Source organism: Penicillium digitatum, chromosome 6 (genome assembly GCF_016767815.1).
Source record: "Penicillium digitatum chromosome 6, complete sequence".
In the NCBI taxonomy this organism is placed as follows: Eukaryota; Fungi; Ascomycota; class Eurotiomycetes; order Eurotiales; family Aspergillaceae; genus Penicillium; species Penicillium digitatum.
Window position 1 is genome coordinate 2,707,397 of NC_089389.1, and position 18,189 is coordinate 2,725,585.

The 18,189-nt window shown below is 50.0% G+C and overlaps 8 protein-coding genes across 8 annotated transcripts; 5 read left to right on the plus strand and 3 right to left on the minus strand.

Moving 5' to 3' along the window:
* Window positions 1-602: 602 nt before the first annotated feature.
* Pdw03_5971 (Zinc finger, FYVE/PHD-type) lies at window positions 603-3,476 on the minus strand (the record flags this gene model as incomplete). The annotated part of the gene is made up of 1 exon (XM_014682968.1): window positions 603-3,476. The coding sequence occupies one exon, from the start codon at window positions 3,474-3,476 to the stop codon at window positions 603-605; it is 2,874 nt and encodes a 957-aa protein (XP_014538454.1).
* A 1,812-nt stretch (window positions 3,477-5,288) lies between these two features.
* On the minus strand, window positions 5,289-6,920 carry Pdw03_5972 (Proline permease, putative; the record flags this gene model as incomplete). Its single annotated transcript, XM_014682969.1, has 1 exon — window positions 5,289-6,920. One exon carries the CDS (start codon window positions 6,918-6,920, stop codon window positions 5,289-5,291), a length of 1,632 nt encoding a protein of 543 aa, XP_014538455.1.
* Window positions 6,921-7,285: 365 nt separating this feature from the next.
* Window positions 7,286-8,574, minus strand: Pdw03_5973 (Nuclear pore protein (SEH1), putative; the record flags this gene model as incomplete). The annotated part of the gene is made up of 3 exons (XM_014682970.1): window positions 7,286-7,392; window positions 7,448-8,291; window positions 8,365-8,574. The coding sequence occupies 3 exons, from the start codon at window positions 8,572-8,574 to the stop codon at window positions 7,286-7,288; spliced, it is 1,161 nt and encodes a 386-aa protein (XP_014538456.1).
* Window positions 8,575-8,906: 332 nt separating this feature from the next.
* Window positions 8,907-10,424, plus strand: Pdw03_5974 (Glycosyl transferase, family 4; the record flags this gene model as incomplete). The annotated part of the gene is made up of 3 exons (XM_014682971.2): window positions 8,907-9,145; window positions 9,201-9,381; window positions 9,444-10,424. The coding sequence occupies 3 exons, from the start codon at window positions 8,907-8,909 to the stop codon at window positions 10,422-10,424; spliced, it is 1,401 nt and encodes a 466-aa protein (XP_014538457.2).
* A 277-nt stretch (window positions 10,425-10,701) lies between these two features.
* Window positions 10,702-11,023, plus strand: Pdw03_5975 (uncharacterized protein; the record flags this gene model as incomplete). Its single annotated transcript, XM_066101214.1, has 3 exons — window positions 10,702-10,748; window positions 10,801-10,809; window positions 10,876-11,023. The coding sequence occupies 3 exons, from the start codon at window positions 10,702-10,704 to the stop codon at window positions 11,021-11,023; spliced, it is 204 nt and encodes a 67-aa protein (XP_065958154.1).
* A 549-nt stretch (window positions 11,024-11,572) lies between these two features.
* On the plus strand, window positions 11,573-11,954 carry Pdw03_5976 (uncharacterized protein; the record flags this gene model as incomplete). The annotated part of the gene is made up of 3 exons (XM_066101215.1): window positions 11,573-11,668; window positions 11,734-11,801; window positions 11,879-11,954. The coding sequence occupies 3 exons, from the start codon at window positions 11,573-11,575 to the stop codon at window positions 11,952-11,954; spliced, it is 240 nt and encodes a 79-aa protein (XP_065958155.1).
* Window positions 11,955-13,494: 1,540 nt separating this feature from the next.
* On the plus strand, window positions 13,495-14,957 carry Pdw03_5977 (Aconitase/3-isopropylmalate dehydratase large subunit, alpha/beta/alpha, subdomain 1/3; the record flags this gene model as incomplete). The annotated part of the gene is made up of 4 exons (XM_014682973.1): window positions 13,495-13,743; window positions 13,806-13,846; window positions 13,922-14,367; window positions 14,425-14,957. The coding sequence occupies 4 exons, from the start codon at window positions 13,495-13,497 to the stop codon at window positions 14,955-14,957; spliced, it is 1,269 nt and encodes a 422-aa protein (XP_014538459.1).
* Window positions 14,958-15,731: 774 nt separating this feature from the next.
* Pdw03_5978 (3-isopropylmalate dehydratase) lies at window positions 15,732-18,125 on the plus strand (the record flags this gene model as incomplete). The annotated part of the gene is made up of 2 exons (XM_066101216.1): window positions 15,732-15,938; window positions 16,008-18,125. The coding sequence occupies 2 exons, from the start codon at window positions 15,732-15,734 to the stop codon at window positions 18,123-18,125; spliced, it is 2,325 nt and encodes a 774-aa protein (XP_065958156.1).
* Window positions 18,126-18,189: the final 64 nt, after the last annotated feature.

Here is an 18,189-nt window from a genome sequence, read left to right on the forward strand (position 1 = left end):
TCTTGTTCTTTCAGCCTATCATCTGGCATAGTTAGATTGGACACGCTTGACTAGGTTCTGAATCGATAATGCACTAACCTGGCCTTGACATTGACAGCATCCAGCGCAGAGAGAAAGTTAGATATTATAGAGTCCCAAGTTGAGATATGCCAAAGTATACTCCCTTACCAAGTCAAGGCTATCAAGTGAGGCCAATCAAACAGGACAAAGTTACATTGTTCATACAAGCTTTCTAGCGTCTCAAAAAGAAGACATACATATCCAAGATTAAACCGGACAAATCGTAAAAGATCAAGTGCTGCAGCTCAGGCAGGCACAATTCTCAAAGACCCTGACCCAAATGGTATTTCCCATAACCAAGAACCGATCCCAAACCACGCCAATACGCCATCAAGAGTCCGAAAGTCGGAGAAAAAAAAAGGAGCCGGCACAGAAAACAATAAAATAAAAGGTAAAACAAGTCCGAACGCCCGTGCCCGCTGTAAGGTATCGAAATGAAATCACACGAGAAAAGAAATTTTGGGTCGTAAAAAAACGTTAAATCCACGGCGGAATTTTCCCTTTATCACAGGCCCACCATTACTACCACGCGGATGGTCGTATTACGAAGAGATAGAGGGGTTTTTGGTGGGTGTTGTGTCCGGTGCGTCTTCCATGGAAATGTCCAGAGAGTCAGACGGCTCGTTTGTGTCACTTCCAGCTTCGGTATTGCGGGGAGGTTGATGATTATCACCAAAAACCGTCGTGAGGGATAAAAAATGTTGGGTTCGGAGACGAGGATCGCTAGGAGAAGAACCAGGAGGCGGGGCAGGAGCTGGTTCCGAACTTGGAGTGGTCGCCATTGTCCCACGTCGAATCAGATAGTCACCAAGACTGAGTTTCTTCTTGGCAGGGGTGGCTGCAAGTGCAGAACCAGAAGATGGAACGAGAGAAATTGGGGAGGCTGTGTCATGAGAAATTGGTGATGCGAGACTCCCAGTCGATGTAGAACCGGGACTAAGCGCTGACGGGATGTTCGAGGCCCTTGGCGGTGGCATGGAAACATGTAGATTGCCAGCCCCAGAAATTCCAATGGTATGCGCTGTGGTGGATGGCCAATAGTGCAGCGGGGACGACTTGAGCGGATCACTGCTAGATGCAGGCGCGGATGATTCCAGTTTGTGTGAGACGGCACCCCGAGTATCAATGTCGCCTTGGACAGATCGCGCTGGAGGCTCATAGTGCATTCCTCTGATCGCAATGCCATGGTAGTTATATTCAGGTTGGGGATACTTGGACTGGTGGAAAGACCACCGAGGGGGCATCGCAAGAGGGCCATGATCAGCAGGAATTCCCATTCTGTCAGAATCTTCCCTGAGCAACTCGACATGAGACCTGTCGTCGGTTGGGAGTGGGAACCAACCGTACCACCAGGGGAGGACTCCAGGCGGCACGACGCTCAAGTCGCCGGCCTCCCATGCATTTCGCTGAGCCCAGTCTTCTGCGATGTGATGTCCCGCGCACCACCGAATTTTAAGCATTAGTGTTGGATGGATCATGTCAAGTCTATATCCTCGTCTCAGACGTTCTGCATGCAAGAACGAGCGTTCAACATCATCGGCGTAAAGTTGGGTCTCAGCGTCAACATAAGCAACTTCACGACGGGTCAATTGTCCTGCCATATCAGAGGATCGAGATGCACCAGGCTGATGGTAAGGTTTGAAATCGTAGCCAGTTTGGGTTGAGCTCGAGACTGTTGCAGGAGTGGACTGTGTCGAATGGCCACTAGAACGCTTTTTCTTTTTAGGATTCCCAGTTCTAAGCTGCTCTAGCTGTTGGAACTGCTTTTCGGCATCAGCAATCTTGCGTCTTTCGCGACTTGAGAGCTCTGGTAGTGTTAGCTGATGCGACGCCGTGGGGCTGAGATCGCGACTGCCCGTATGTCGACCACGCGCAGAACCAGAAGCTGATCGGGCATCGGCTGCGGGGTCATGCTCATCAAGATGCTTGCTGATCTCCCTGCCGCCGCGACCGATATCAGCGGAAAGACCGAGGGTTTTTGGTTTCTTGCCCTTGCCCTTGCTCTTCAGCTTTGACTTGGAGTGTTTGTTGACAGGAGGCTTGGCGCGACGATCAAGCTTGTTCAGTACGCAGGCTTGAGGATTTCCACAAGCACAACCACCAAAGTTGGCCAATGTGGTGCTAATACAGATAGCGGCGTCTTTGGGATCTACTACCCTGTCTTTGAATTCCTCCTTCACTGTCGCGTCGGCGGAAAAGAAAGAGTCATCGAAATACCACATGGTGGTAATCTCCGAGTTTGCAGGGATTGGCTTTTTGGCAACGAAACAAAAATGGTACTGCCGGCCATTGGTGATGTAGATTTTCAAATTAACATTGGCCTCACATGCCCGCCTGACGTAGCGGAGCTCGTTCCCTTCCTGACGACTGTCGATGTACAAGTCCAGCTGCCGGTTGAAGAATACGAAAGGCATGGCGTGACCCAGTTCCTCCCATCGGTTGCTTTCGAGCTTTTTATAGTCTTTGACGTGGCCTAACTTGCCAAATATTTCACCCACAATATCGTCCTTTTCAACTGGATCTCGTGTTTTCAAGATCTTGTGGACAGGGTGCTTACCCCCAATCTCAATTGTCGAGTCCTTGATAGTTTCCGTTGTCAACGAGGGCCAGCGAGAGCGATCCATGGCCTCTTCGGATCGTTTGGCGAAGTCTTCAACACTGAGTCCATCGGCAACTCGCGCCAAGATTTGTGGGTCCTTCAGCCACGCAACAATTTCATTGACAAAATCCACGCCGTAATTGAGGATACTCTTCGATTCCACAAATTGATCCTCGCGGTCGTAAAGAGAGAGAAATTCAGCCGAATAATAAGGGACAGAAGGGCTAGGAAGACTTGTTGGGCTCATCGCAACCGTGGTGGAGGATCGACGGTTTCGCGATTCAGCCGAGAGACCCGGGGGAACTGGAATGCCACTCATGGAAGTCGATGGGCGTCGAGACACCTTCGCTTTCTTGGACGGTGGCTGCTCACGGGAACTGGAATCATGCCGTCCATGACGGAAGGAATTCACATCGGCATCATTAGACTTTCTCTTTTGTGTTTTGGGGCCAGATCGTCTTGATTTCCGGTCACCGTCTTCGCTCTTCTCTCGGATCCGCCGCAGCCGTTGTCGTTCGTGGGCACGACGGTCATCAAGGGGCCGTGGCTCGCAGTCGACACAGTTGTGCACATCTGGCACTCTCTTGTCTGGATAGTAGCAGAGGATGTGTTGCCATGTCTCGCACCCTTCGCAGAAAACCGTGTTGCCATCATCCTCATCGAACGAGCAAATGCATTTGATGGTGTAAGGTTCTTCATCTAGTGCGCCGGAGTCAGAAGCGGCGCCGTCGATGGCAGCAGGGGACCCGCGATGGGCGTGGACCGGATAGGAATCCGTTGTGGCGTGCGTGATGGCGAGGGAGGAGGTATCTGTCATCGCCGACAGATAACCCCCTCTCAGGCGAAGACAAAATGAGGTTTTCTTGACAGAGGCGTAGCCAAGCTGTCACTGTTCAAATCGCATAGCAATTTTCTTCGTAGTCGTGAAGCTTTCCAATCTCGTCTCGGTGGACAGTGGACGCGTTGGAAAGTTGAAGACGGTCCGGTCACTAGAAGGAAGCGAAAGGGGGGGTGGAATATGCCGTAGAATCGATGATCGGAAGAGACGAGAAGAGGTTGGCGCAAATGTTAAATGAGAGAAAGGAAGTAAGAAAAGAAGAAAAGCGCGAAGGAAGGAGGGTAGAGGAAAGGAGAGGAAAAAGAAGAGAGTGAGTTTGAGGAACTGGAGACAGTGGAAGGAGGAGGCTACGGGGGGCCTAAGGCAGAGAATGGGCCGTCCAGGTATACAGAGAGACCAAGTGCGCAGGGGTGAAAGGGGGTTGAGACTTGAGGGGAGAAGCCGGAGGGCTTCGGGGGGGGGGGAAGGACTCGACCCGAAAACAACCAAGGGCTCTCTGGATTTCATTGTGAACAGAGACACCCGGGGAAAATTCTTGTCAAATTTTGAAAATTCCAAGGTTACCGGTATGGTAATTTGGTAATCTGCAAAACCGACTGTTCTCAGTAAGCCGTGGAATACACTAGCCCTGATAAGGCTTAGTGTAAATCGAGGTAGTGGAGAAAGTCACGGGAATGTCATTGGATGCCTAGGGCATCTCAGAGGTAGTCAACTGGGGCGACCCAAAGCTGAAGGTTAGCATCTAGATGAATGAGTAGGAAACTGATATAAGTGACCAAAAAATTGAAACCAGAGCTATATCCTCAATCCAAAAATGAATAGAGGGGGGGGGGAGCCCTATTGGCCCTTCCACTGGGCTATAATGAGAGAAAGAGAGAGCCAGGCCTGTCATGCGGTAAAAGCGAAATTTCAACATCATGCTGAGCAAAAATCCCATCAACAAAGGTATCGCTCTTGAAAGTGCTGGGAGGATGTGTGATATGGTAATCCGTTAAGCCTCTTAGGAGAACCAGGATTTTCTTGTGGGAGGACAAAGGAATTCCTACGAACTCGGCTCGGGAAAGAAATCCGTGAGAACGCAAGGGAGAATAGGAGGCGATAAGGGGTACCTACGGGGAGTATTAGATATTCACATGAGAGGTGTTTTGAGTGCAGGTCGATAAAGTATCCAAGCAATATGACGGAGTATAAGGAAGTATGAAGAAGGTAAAAAGTGACATGGGGGGGGGGAAACGGGTAGAGAATGCTTGGGAGAGATCAGAGGAGATGGGGAAGGATATGGTTTCAAAGAGGGGCAAAGGGTCATCTGGCTCTTGTACGACCAGGTTTCAGGCACATATTTGCAAGTATAAAATATGAAAATCAAAAGAGACACAAGGGAAAAGAAGGGGGAGGTTTCGGGGGTCTACGTGGTAAAAGGGGGGGCTTCCAAGGTTGTTAGGATTCCGATATGATTTGTGATTTGCGCGCTATTCGCCACAAAGTACAAAGGATCAAAAATTTTAAAAAAAAATTTAAAGTAAATTGTCTAGTCGATTTTCGTATAGGTGGAAAATTAATCGTATTCTCTAATATTTGGTATTTCACTTCTTTCTAAGAATGGAGTCAGACTCACGTTGCCTAATGGGTCTTGATTTTTTTGGCAATGCTACTATCTAAGAAACAGAACGAGAAGTCTTGAACTCGAAATGAACGACAACTAATTAATACTCATAGACAATACTGGGTTGCAGACATACCAATTCCACAATTCCATTTCTATACCATCTCGCATCAATCTCCATCGGCATGTTACAAAGGCTCTGTGAACATAGTCTGGCTGAGTCGCAACTCAAATGCCCCGGAACCTTCTGGGATCACGTCCAGTTTCCCCCGATGCGGGTACGCCTTCGGTGTCCGAGGCTCTCTTGGTCCATCGCGGTCGCCATGTCCACATCCATCCATATCCACTTGTCTTTCAATTTCGACAACGGGTAAGAAGTCTTGAAATCGATGGAGTAAGAACAGCAGGCCGAATACAACGACATTGACATATGAGGTGATCAGTCTAGCTCCTCGAGACCCGATCAGATTTCCCTTGGGCACTGCCCACAACCCGCCGCTCAGCAACAGTAAGGTATTGAAGACCATCCCGAAATAGGTGCCAAAAGGCTGTATAGAGGAAGCATACCGCCTGGCGATGCCATTCACTCTGAGACGTCGATTGAAATGACGATAGGTGGCGAATGACACAAGCGAGGAAATGAAACCGGCGCTCGTGACGAGACGGAGGAGATAGGTGTTCATGATTGTACTCGAGACTTTCACCGAAACAAAGGCAAGAAAAGAAAATAAGGCGGATGCTGCAACAGCCAAATATGGAACGTTCCAACGGTTACGGGTGGAAAATATCGAGGGCGCATGGCCAAGCTCCGACATTGCACAAAGTGTGCGAGAAGAAAGATACAAAAAGGATCGCCCAGAAGCCACCGCAGAGAGCAGGATTGCGATCATTGCGATCGTAGGTATAATTTGAATATTTGCGTCCTTGAGTCCAATCAGGTAAGGAGAAAATCCGGAACCCGTTCCGTTGTTTGTCAGACGCGTCTCATTGAAAGGAGCCATAACACCCATTGCCAAGGAGCTCAGGATATACGGTAACACCGTTTGAGCAACGTCAAATTTCACTCTACCTGGGATGCTGGCGCTTAGAAGCGCTGGTTCGCCAAGTGATGCTGGCACAAGTGATGCTGGCACAAGTGATGCTGGCACAAGTGATGCTGGCACAAGTGATGCTGGCATTTCTGCTTGGTGCACAATCAGCTCAGGGGCAAACGTGAAGGCGATCGAGCCATCGAGAAGGCATTGGCAGAAAGCCAGGAATCGTCCCCATACACCTCGAACTAGATACTGGCTCATAGCGCCTGGATGTTTCCAGTATTTGAATCCCCATGGGGGCTGCGCATCCACACCTCCGAGGCCCAGCGCCAGAGAGAGGACGAAGAGGGTCGCCATTGTGCCGATCTTCATCGCAGTGAACACTCGCTCTGAGCTTTTGAAGAGTCTTTCCGGTAGGAAGTTGAATCCAACAACGATGGTCGTGATAATAGCCAGTCTGATTGCGATCGTGGAACCCGGTTTCCACAAGCCAAGGTTGACCACCGCTGAGGTGATTTCGTATGGGACGAACAAAGCGAGGGTGTACCAGCGGAGGTAGGCTGAAGCAAATGCCAGACTGCTTGACATGTACAAGTAGCCATTCGTGACTAGTGTCCCATCTTGCGATGGCATATGAGTGGACACTTCGGCCATGCCCGTCGCCATGGCAAAGGTCAGAATTGATAGAGTTATATACGACAGGAGTAGCGAGGCAGGTCCGCCAACGGCGAGCGCCTGGCCCGCGCCGATGAACAAGCCTGTGCCAATGGTTGGACCAACAACCATAGTGAGCTAACAATGAATATAGATAATGAAGTGATTATAGGAGAGGACAGTGGAAGGCTGAGAATTGGTTCGGCTCGAGAAGAAAACTGTCAAGGGAACAACCACAGCATCTCCAACCATCGCTCTTTCCCCATGTTGTGGAGATAGTTCGGAAAAGGAAAAAAAAAACTTCAACCTTGAATTCAACAACTAAGTCCCACAAAGACTACCATATGAGGTCACAGGAGTATGCAGATATCAAATGTAAAGGGTATCATTGAATGTGAAGGAAAATAAATGGGGTGATGGCCGAGATGGTGGGATAAGATAAACATCGGGCATTCTTCAAGAATTTCCAGTGTCTTGCAGTGCTTAGAAGGAGAACATCACTGAGAAGCCATGTCTGTTTCGGCGAACTCGAGCCACTCTCCAGACAAAGATCTTTTCCAGAACCGAACTGTGCCATCGTCACCAGATGAAATCAACGAGTCCCCTAGCAGTACATTAGCGAAAGTATTAAGGTTGTAGAGAAACAAAGAGATACCCACCAGAGAACGAGAATTGAACTTGCCACACATCAAGGTGTTTGCTGTCAATACAAGCTACCTGTTTGAACGAGTGCCGAAATTGTGAATCCCCGCTGGGCTGGCGATCAGTCGCCGATGCAGGCACACGGCTCGCTAGAGCAGAGCCAATCCCGGACTGCGATTTCGCTCGTGGTGACGGTGACTGGGGCTGCATGCGAAGTTCCGCCTTCTGGCCACTAGAGGTCTGTGGTGCTTGGCCAACTGGCGTCGTGTACACTTCAAAGATGCGGACCAAACCATCTTTGCCACCACTCGCAATAAGATCGTAGCCGCGCACAGAACCATTAGCCCAGGAGATATCTCTCACAAGGCCGCTATGCCCATTCAGTTCAATTGCATGGTAGAATCGTCGGTTTGCGTCAGTGCGATAGATCTTGACTGTGTCCATGACAGCTACAATCAGCGACAGACTTTTCCGATCGGAATCCGGTGAGATGGTATGAGTAATGTCGGCAGGGTCATGATGAAACTGAACTTTGAAACTTGTCTCCTCACCGCGTTCCGGGGCGGTGCACACTCGGAATTGGTCAACAGGCTGCCAATCTGCAAGGCTGTCGGGATTGGAGGGTTCCATAACCATGAGGTAGCCATCCCGTGTTATCACGGCCAACCACGACTCTAGGTCAATGTTGCGAAAGTCGAGTGATACAAATGGATGTCTTTTTGGCGCGGTCATACGAAAGACTGACTTGAAACGCCGCCCTGAGTTTGGTGGCTGGGTTACATCTTCCTGCCAGATTTTCAACTTCATGTCCTCTCCGACACTGCCAATATGTTGGCCTGTAAAAGGACCATTCCATGTGGCCTGAAATAGTAGTTTAGTTTATGAGCGGCAATGGAAGCTTTGGAATTCCGCCCTCGCTTGTTTTGGGACATACATCGCGAATCTCAGCATCGTGCGCGCGCCAGGTGTCTATCAGTTGCCATTGGCCATCCTTGAGATCCCACACTTTCATGCGGTGATCAGAGGAAGCGGTGATAATACGGTTGCCATAGAAGTTAAATCTGGTGACAGTGACCAGATCCCGATGGCCGGCGTCGAAGTCAGCGAATCCAGCCGTTATATCGGGGCCCTCCACAGCCCCCATCGGAATCGACTGGGTTGTGTGATTGACGAATTAGACAGCTGAGCCAATGACGTTTTAATTTTCATGCATCTGCATGTATGGGGTATGAAACAGATGGTTGACGTCGCCTTGCCTTTCTTGGTCGCTAGCATCACGGGAAACTCTCTCACCGCCCATGAAGGCGGTCAGATACATGCGGCGGAGCACGATAAGCTTATCGAGCATTTGAAGAATGAAGACAGATTGCGTGTCGCCGACGTGGACTTTTCCTCTTGTTGCATAGATTAATTCCTTCTAGATTACTCTTTGCAATAGAGGGGCATTGTTCCTGCCATCCCGGCCGTGTGTCTGCCATGCATACCTCAAGTGCTCTCTCCAGTAAGGAGACTTGGCGTTTACTAGCCCTCGTGGGGGCCGGTTTAGCGATACTCAACACCACGTTCCAAGGCGATGGGGCGCCTTTAGTGGCTTCAACTGCGCTATGTGGCATCGTGTTTGCGGTGGCATTCAGCCTTATCAGGTGGCTCGGGCCTGTATTTTTGAAGGCAGGACTTAAGGGCAAAGACATGGCAAAGCCTAGCCGGCCCGAAATGTATGTACATGGCTCTTAAACTTGAGATCACAGGACATACTAATTTTTGATATAGACCTGAAACCATGGGCGCAGTCTGCGCAGTCGTGTATCTGATTTCGCTCATATTGTTCATTCCGTTTGCCTTCTACAAGGATATCGTTGCAGCCACATCGGGTGGCGGCAACCGTGACGTTGTGATTGAATCTCAACACATTGAGAATGGCCGCTTCCTTCATCGATTTCCGCATAGCAAGGTGAGAATTTTTTCTGAAAAGGTTTAGTGAGGCAAATTTCAAGCTAATGCGCAATTGAATAGCTTGCCTCCTACCTTTCTGGCCTCTTGTCTTTGCAATCCGTCGTGATCCTTGGAATCGGTGATGACTTATTCGATATTCGCTGGAGACACAAAGTCCTGGTCCCTGCTTTGTCCGCAATCCCAATGCTCATTGTGTACTTTGTCGACTTTGGCGTCACGCAAGTCGTCGTGCCGGTGCCGCTGCAACCCTATCTGGGTGACGTCGTTGATCTTGGATGGCTGTACTACATGTACATGGCAGCGGTGGCAATCTTTTGCCCGAATTCAATCAACATGTTGGCAGGCATTAACGGTATCGAGGTTGCTCAGTCACTAGTGATTGCGATCCAATTGCTATTCAATGATGCGATGTACCTTGCACCTATAACACCATACCCACACCCTGCCACCGACTCGCACTTGTTGTCGTTATATTTCCTGCTTCCATTCATTGGTGTATCAGCAGCCCTTCTGTGCCATAATTGGTATCCCTCAAAGGTGTTCGTGGGCGATACGTACTGCTATTTCGCAGGAATGGTGTTTGCTGTGGTTGGCATCCTAGGGCATTTCAGCAAAACCCTGCTGTTACTGTTCATTCCGCAGATCTTCAATTTTCTCTACTCAACCCCCCAGCTCTTCAAGTTTATTCCGTGCCCTCGCCATCGATTGCCAAAGTTTAGCGCCTCCACTGGGTTGCTGGATGCTTCTGTCACGGAGTGGACGAGTCCCCCGTCGCCTATAGTAGACACCGCACTGCGCTTATTACACACCCTGAAGCTGGTGCGAATCACCGAAGATGAGAATGGACGAATTACTGAATCGAGTAATCTCACCATCTTGAATCTTTGGCTGGTGTGGATGGGTCCAATGCGAGAAGATCAACTGGCGTGGCACATGGTGGCAGTACAAACTATCTGTGGAATGCTCGGTCTGTTCGTACGACATCGCCTCGCGTTGCTCGTGTTTCCCCATGATAACAGGGAATTCGGTTTTATCGCATAGGTTTAAAACTGAGCTGTGTCGAGAGAATCCTGGGAACAGGCTCATCATAGAAGCTTCGTCTTTTCAATGTACAAATTTTCAATACGACAGGGATACGGTCCAAAATCCCAAATCAACGACTTATTCTTGTTGCCGTGTCAACTATTTCACAGACTCGTGCTTGAATTTTTCCCGTTCTCTCCAACCATCTACTCATGATCCACACGCCCTCGCGTAAACCAAGAGCCTCTCTGGCGATTTTTGAAAATTCCCAAAGTCTACTCCTACCTGCTTAACAATGAGCCAGGCAGGCGTTATCGCGATAGCTCACAAGCCAAAGTTGAGGTATCCACTGCCTACTGCAGCCATGATACTCACGCTACTTAGACTAAACTAGAGACATCTCGTTAGTATTCAAGTTGTACCTGGGGCGAGATAAGAGATGTACGTACACTGACAATCTGGACGGCAGATGTCCCACATCCCAAGGCCGCAATCCTGATAACCTCTTCATGACCATCCGCAAGGTTGCCCACCAAGAAAAACCTGATCAGTTAGCATCATACCAGCTGAGCAGTCACCCATCGAAATTTGACTTGCTGGAACATGTAGTTGAATGAGAAGCTAGCAACCCAGAACAGGAATAGTGTCAAGGCTCTTCCGAAACCCGGGTCAGTCCAGTCATAAGCCGGGCTTGTCTTGTTGAACTCCGTCGTCACCACTGAAGCCCTGACCTAGCACATGCCTTGCCACCCAACGACTAAGAAAAATCCATATCGACTTCTCTTCTTCAGAAAAATCCGCCTGGTTTCAAGGAAGGCTCCAAGAAGGTTGCCGATGATCAAAGCAATCACACCAGAAAGGAATGACCCGAGAGCTCTGGCACGTACTGTGAACCACAATCTCTCATGCGAAAGCATCACAGGCTCTGTATACACAGCCTGGCATAGAAAAGGAACGATGAACAGAAACTTGGGACTGATCCAAAGATTCGACATGCTCTTTAGCTCGTATCCGATATTGTTTGTCACTTGAAGTTGAACAGGGACTCCGTCTTTTCGCTGTACCTGGACGGATTGTTCAAAGGCAGACCAGCAAAAGAACCAAGAGCCTGCAGCGCCATGGAAGCGCAAGTACACGGTGAATAAGATAGAGCTCGAGGTTGACCGATGGGCATTGATGCCCAGACTGATGATAGCACCGAGCATTTGTCCTCCAACACGGAAGCTAAGCCAGAATCCCAAGAAGCGTTCTTGGTTGTCTGGGTCAGGATACGAAAGCGCAATTGCTGCTTCTGCCATCCAAAAGATTCCCGCTGATTGCCGCAAAGTGCCGCACCCAGGATGACCAGCCATTCTTTACCAAGTCGGTTGTTCGTGTACAGCCCTGCTGCGTAAGGTGCAAATCCCATGATTCCCACAATGAGTGTCCATTTAATGCTGATAACTCGTGCTTTAACACTGCCAAAATTACAGAGATCACCATAAGCCCGAAGGTCAAGGCGTTCGCTGCAATGACGAGATATGGGTTCTCTTCACCTCCTCCACCTAAGGAGTTCACGGCGTCCCAAATACCGGGCGTGAGAAAGTTGCAAAGGCCGAGGATGAAGGCACTATAGCCTGTTGAACGGTACCGTTTTCCTTTCACGGCCACAGTCAGTTTCGTCGACTTTAAAGCAAAAAGGCATTCCGAGCTCACCTCAATGTAGCCCACCAACCGGCGAGTTCAAACAATCTTTACTGTTCACCTCATTACTCGGCGCAACATCGTTTTCAAAGTTCGCCATAATCTAATAGAAGAGATGACTGAGTAGCCAAATTATTTTAACTGGCGATGTGGTCGTTTAAAACCGTAGCGCCCCCGCGAGATCTACTTTGTACACTCCATCTCAAAAGTTATCGGCTGGGCTGCGTAGAAGGCTTTGTCCAGTGCGATGCGAAAAATCGTGCGGGATTCATTGCTGTGTTCTCTCAGACTCTTGGCTAGCTTCCAAGAGATTTAGCCTTGAAACCCCGTAAATGTTGTCGTTCTGCGGTGGAATTACGTGCTCGCACGGAACTTTCAGCAGGCGGCTCAAGACCTGCAGGCGAATACCCCGAGGTATCAATCGGTAAAAAATGCTTTCATATCTAGGGAGAAGAAGAATTTCAAATGAGTTTACTATTAAGAGGACCGATATTTATTAAGGGCATTTAGAGGTCATGGATGTGTAAGAACATAGAGATATGCCATAAACCCCAGATTTACATTCTATACAACATTAGTGGAATAGACTCATCATCTTTAAAAATTAGGTGATCTCTGAGGTCTACATTGTACCAATTACTATGACAATTTGTGATAAGGTATAATAGCTACAGATACCACAAAACATTGCGAACCTGAAAGGGACTATCTCTGTTTTTCCTAAATTCACCACTATGAAGCCATGTCGATTATTAATTCAAACAGAATCGCATTAACTACAACATAGTTACTACTTGTTAATTACAATTCCAGATCTTACCAAGCAGAGATTCGCGATTTAGGCCGAGGGTGTTGAAATCCTGGGGCTGTTGCAAGTTTCGTCATTCCAACCCTGGATCACATCAGTTTGGAGATAACCCAGAAATTTGATGGGCTTCAAAGATTTGAGTCCTTGAACAGAGTGGAATGATTCGATCTCTATTGAACCATTCCATAATATGTACATATAACCAATCAAATTGCTATCACTTCCCTTTGCTCTATCCCGTCCTCATAATCCCTCATCTTTCGCTATATATCAGAGCGTTGATCGTCCCTCGGTCGTCCAGTTTTATCACGCCATTTATGCCCCGCCATGAGCAATGGATAACGACTACGAGCAGACCTCGGAAGTACGGAAACGCTATCATTGCGCCAATGTGAGACGAAATTATCCCATCGAGCATGCTAGGAGGGATTGGTATCATTGCCCCGCGCATTATATTGAGGCGTGCTTTGGCTTTATTTTCTCGCCCGAGAGACCCATAGGAATGGTCCCAAGTACAATATAGAAAGTGCCGAAGAGTTGGATTGGCGTTTCTCTGTGATCCAGCTTCAAGTCATGCCACTACTACCCCCAAGCACCATGTCGACCACTTCTACTTGTCTCGAACTTGAAGAGTTGCAGGAGACCCGAACTTTCCACCAATGTCTGTTATCGGAGGCCAACTCGGATTACTCCACTGAGTCAAGATCTGAGAGTGAACCTCCGTCCCCGCGGACTGAGGAGTCAAGACAACGAGTCTTGCTTCTCAAGGGGGCCCGTGAGCAGTACGCATTGGTAGATGACCATGCTATCCCTTCTGTTTTGCATGAGGGAGAGATACTTGTCAAGGTATGGCATGTCCCCGCCGACTGGGTCTTGTATGACAAGAGATGCTGACGATTGATTCGCAGGTTCTTGCAATCGGCCTCAACCCAGTCGACTGGAAGGGACCGTAAGTATCATTTTTCTGCATCTGAGAATCGACACTCCCGGATCAGAGTCGATGACTAACTCATGAATTGATCAGGGCATTCAACTTTGGCATCCCTAGCCTACCATGGATTAACGGGCGTGATTTGGCTGGCCTGGTACTACAAGTACCCAGAGGGTCATCACGTCTTCGTGTAGGCGATGTTGTGCTTGTACCATCGACAGATTACCGGGACATTAGGAAAGCAGCATTCCAAGAATACGCCATAGCCACCGACTTCAATGCTGCTCGAATTCCTTCTTCGACATCGATCCACGCTTCAGCTTCTGTCGGAGTCGCATTCGTCGCTGCCGTGCTGGCTTTAGGTGTCTCATTTGGAATAGACTTCTCTATCATCACACAAACCCCCGGTCCTAATTTGCCTGATCTCATCAAAAAACTTGACCGAAATGATATCCCCGCCGACATACATGAAGAATGCTTCGCATCAGTACTGGACTCAGAAAAGCCACAACGCGGCGACTGGGTTGCTATCTGGGGAGGTAAGACTACACGAATGTGTCCATCCGTATGATCTGATGTTGACATCCATACTGCAGCTTCAACAACCACTGGTCTGATAACTCTTCAACTGGCCAAACTCGCCGGGTTACGCGTGATATGTGTAGCCGATGCAGCACGGCATGGTGCTAAGCTTGTGCAGTCCGGGGCTGATCTGCTAGTCGATCGACATGACATCGATCGTGCAGTGGAAATTATCCGCGGTGTCACCGGGGGCAAGCTGCGACATGCCATTGATCTAGTTGGAAAAGACACAGCTACACAACTTGAAAGGGCTCTTAATCCTGATGGTCACGCCCATCTCCTTGGATTAAGTGGTCTGCCTCAAGAGAAAAGTCCGGGGGTACAATATCACACTGTGCCCATAAAGCTCTTTCATACGGCTCCTACTGTGGGTGAAGCTATGGTGTGCTGGTTGGAAGATCTTCTGCAATCGACGAATTTCACGCTACCGGAGATTGTTCATGCAGAGGGTGGGTTAGAGGGTATTAATGCAGCGCTCGAGACGTTGCGGAGTGGTTCAGTGTCTGGAAAGAGGATCGTGGTCGATCTGGGCTCTTCGCTTCGGTAGTCTCCGGGTTTCGTGCGTTCTTCCTGCACTTTATGAAAATCGTTTAGAGATACGGGCATTGGCGTTTTGGAAGATGACTTTGTGTAGACTTGATCTTAGACTATGAAACAAGTTCAAAATTTGACGTTTCTATTGCTAAGAACATATGAATGCATCCTTTTGATATTGTGACACGACTCCCGAGTGAGACAGCAGATCACTGCATGCAACCCACAGTCCGCTCGATCGTGAATTTCAAAGCCATAAGATCAGATCAAAGTCAAGTTCCCCAGATGATCCCCATACCCACTTGGGTTATGCCACATCCTGATCACGGTGCTAAGCGTGCAAGCGTCGAGTCAAACGAGCGGGCCGATCGGAGGCGGAACCATGCAAGGGACAGCCAATCAGCGTGTCCAAATTAATTTGGTCCGGAGCGGTTGACCAGTATCCGCCGTGAGCCGTGATTAGCCGTGCTCTCCTTTTGGATCATCCCGCGCTGACCGGTATCGGCCAACGCCTGTGTTGCCACTTCGGCCAGTAAAATTGTTAACATTCGCCGCTGACCGGCCGAGACCGGCGTTGCCCCTCTAGAAGCTCTCCAGCGACATCGCGGATGCTTCAGAGCAGAAAATTATAACAGTCATTCTTGTTCCAGTTCCCGTGGTCTCGGTACTTATCACTTACTATATTGCTTCATTGACGCTCCCCACAATCTCTCCTTTCTCTCATTCGAAAACCTTGTGCCCTCACATTCTCTCTTCCCGGCTGTTTTCCATCCTTCCCCCACCCACCATGCCTTCCGCCGACTCAAAACCCAAGACCTTGTATGACAAAGTCTTTCAGGACCACATCGTCAATGAGCAAGAAGATGGAACTTGCTTGATCTACATTGATCGACACCTCGTTCACGAGGTCACGTCTCCTCAGGCCTTTGAGGGCCTTAAAAATGCTAGCCGCCAGGTCCGCCGGCCGGACTGCACACTGGCCACAGTTGATCACGTATGTTCAATATCATATCCACTAGCAGCTCAGGACTAATTGGGCAACTTTTTTTTTCCCTTCTAACAGAATATTCCTACCACTTCACGGAAAAATTTTAAAAATGCCGCCGACTTCATTAAAGAGAATGATTCGCGTCTCCAATGCACAACCCTGGAGGAGAACGTGAAGGATTTTGGCCTCACCTACTTCGGTATGGGCGACAAGCGCCAGGGTATCGTTCACATTATCGGCCCGGAGCAGGGTTTCACTCTGCCCGGCACGACTGTCGTCTGCGGTGACAGCCACACCTCCACACACGGTGCTTTCGGTGCCCTCGCGTTCGGTATCGGAACCAGTGAAGTCGAGCACGTCCTCGCAACCCAGACCCTCATTACCCGTCGCAGCAAGAATATGCGCATCCAGGTTGATGGCGAGCTCCCCGCTGGCGTCACTAGCAAGGACGTCGTTCTCCACATTATCGGTGTCATCGGAACTGCCGGTGGTAACGGTGCTGTTATTGAGTTCTGCGGATCCGTCATCCGCGGACTGAGCATGGAGGCCCGTATGTCAATGTGCAACATGTCCATTGAGGGTGGTGCCCGTGCCGGTATGATTGCACCCGACGAGATTACCTTCGAATACCTTAAGGGCCGCCCTCTGGCCCCCAAGTACGGCAGCGCCGAATGGAACAAGGCCATCAGCTACTGGTCCAGCCTCAAGTCGGATGCTGGTGCCCAGTACGACAGCGAAATATTCCTGAACGGCAAGGACATCATTCCCACCATCTCCTGGGGTACCTCTCCCCAGGACGTGATCCCGATCACTGGTGTGGTCCCCGGCCCCGATGACTTTGAGGATGAGAACCGCAAGGCCTCTTGCAAGCGTGCTCTCGAGTACATGGGTCTTGTGCCTGGTACGCCCATGAAAGAGGTTGTGGTTGACAAGGTCTTCATTGGATCGTGCACCAATGCCCGTATCGAGGATCTGCGCGCCGCAGCTAAGGTGGTCAAGGGCCGCAAGATTGCCTCCAACATCAAGCGCGCCATGATCGTTCCTGGATCCGGTCTCGTCAAGGAGCAGGCTGAGTCCGAGGGTCTCGATAAGATCTTCACCGACTCTGGTTTCGAGTGGCGTGAGGCTGGCTGCTCCATGTGCCTGGGTATGAACCCTGATATCCTGTCTCCCAAGGAGCGTTGTGCCAGTACCTCCAACCGTAACTTCGAGGGTCGCCAGGGTGCCCAGGGTCGTACCCACCTCATGTCACCCGCCATGGCTGCCACTGCTGCCATTGTCGGCAAGCTTGCTGACGTTCGTGAGCACGTCGTAGCCAGCCCCGTCCTCGGCAAGGCGTCACCCAAGATCGACGTCCAGCCCGTGTTCGAATCCCCCGAGACCGAAGACGAACTCGACCGTGTTCTGGACTTCCCTGCCGACAACGAGCCCCACACCAACTCCTCGGCCCCTGCTAGCGGCGGTGGTAAGAGCACCGGTCTTCCCGCTTTCACCACCCTGAAGGGTATCGCCGCGCCTCTGGATCGCTCCAACGTCGACACCGACGCCATCATCCCCAAGCAATTCCTCAAAACCATCAAGCGCACAGGTCTCGGCACCGCGCTGTTCTATGAGCTCCGTTACACCGACGATAAGGAGAACCCAGATTTCGTTCTGAACCAGGGCATCTACCGCAACTCTAAGATCCTGGTTGTTACCGGTCCCAACTTCGGATGCGGTAGCTCCCGTGAGCACGCCCCCTGGGCTCTGCTCGACTTTGGTATCAAGTGCATCATCGCCCCCTCCTTCGCCGACATCTTCTTTAACAATACCTTCAAGAACGGCATGCTGCCCGTTGTCATCTCTGATGAGGTTGCTCTGCAGAAGATCGCCGATGAGGCCCGCGCTGGCCGCGAGGTCGAGGTTGATCTTGTCAACCAAGAGATCAAGGACGCTCAGGGTAACAAGATTACTGCCTTTGAGGTCGAGGCTTTCCGCAAGCACTGCCTTGTCAACGGCCTCGATGATATTGGTCTTACTCTCCAAATGGAGTCTAAAATCCGCACTTTCGAGGCCAAGCGCACCCTTGATACCCCCTGGTTGGATGGAAGTGCCTATCTCCGCCGTGACCGCCGTGGCGCGACTATGGTCGAGGCTGCTCCCGTTCCCAAGACCAACCGTGGTGATGTAAAGAACGAGCCTCTTGAGTGGTAAAAGTAATTCTTTGTGTTTTTCAAGTGCCAACGGTTGGTCATTGGCACTGCCGGAACTCCATTTT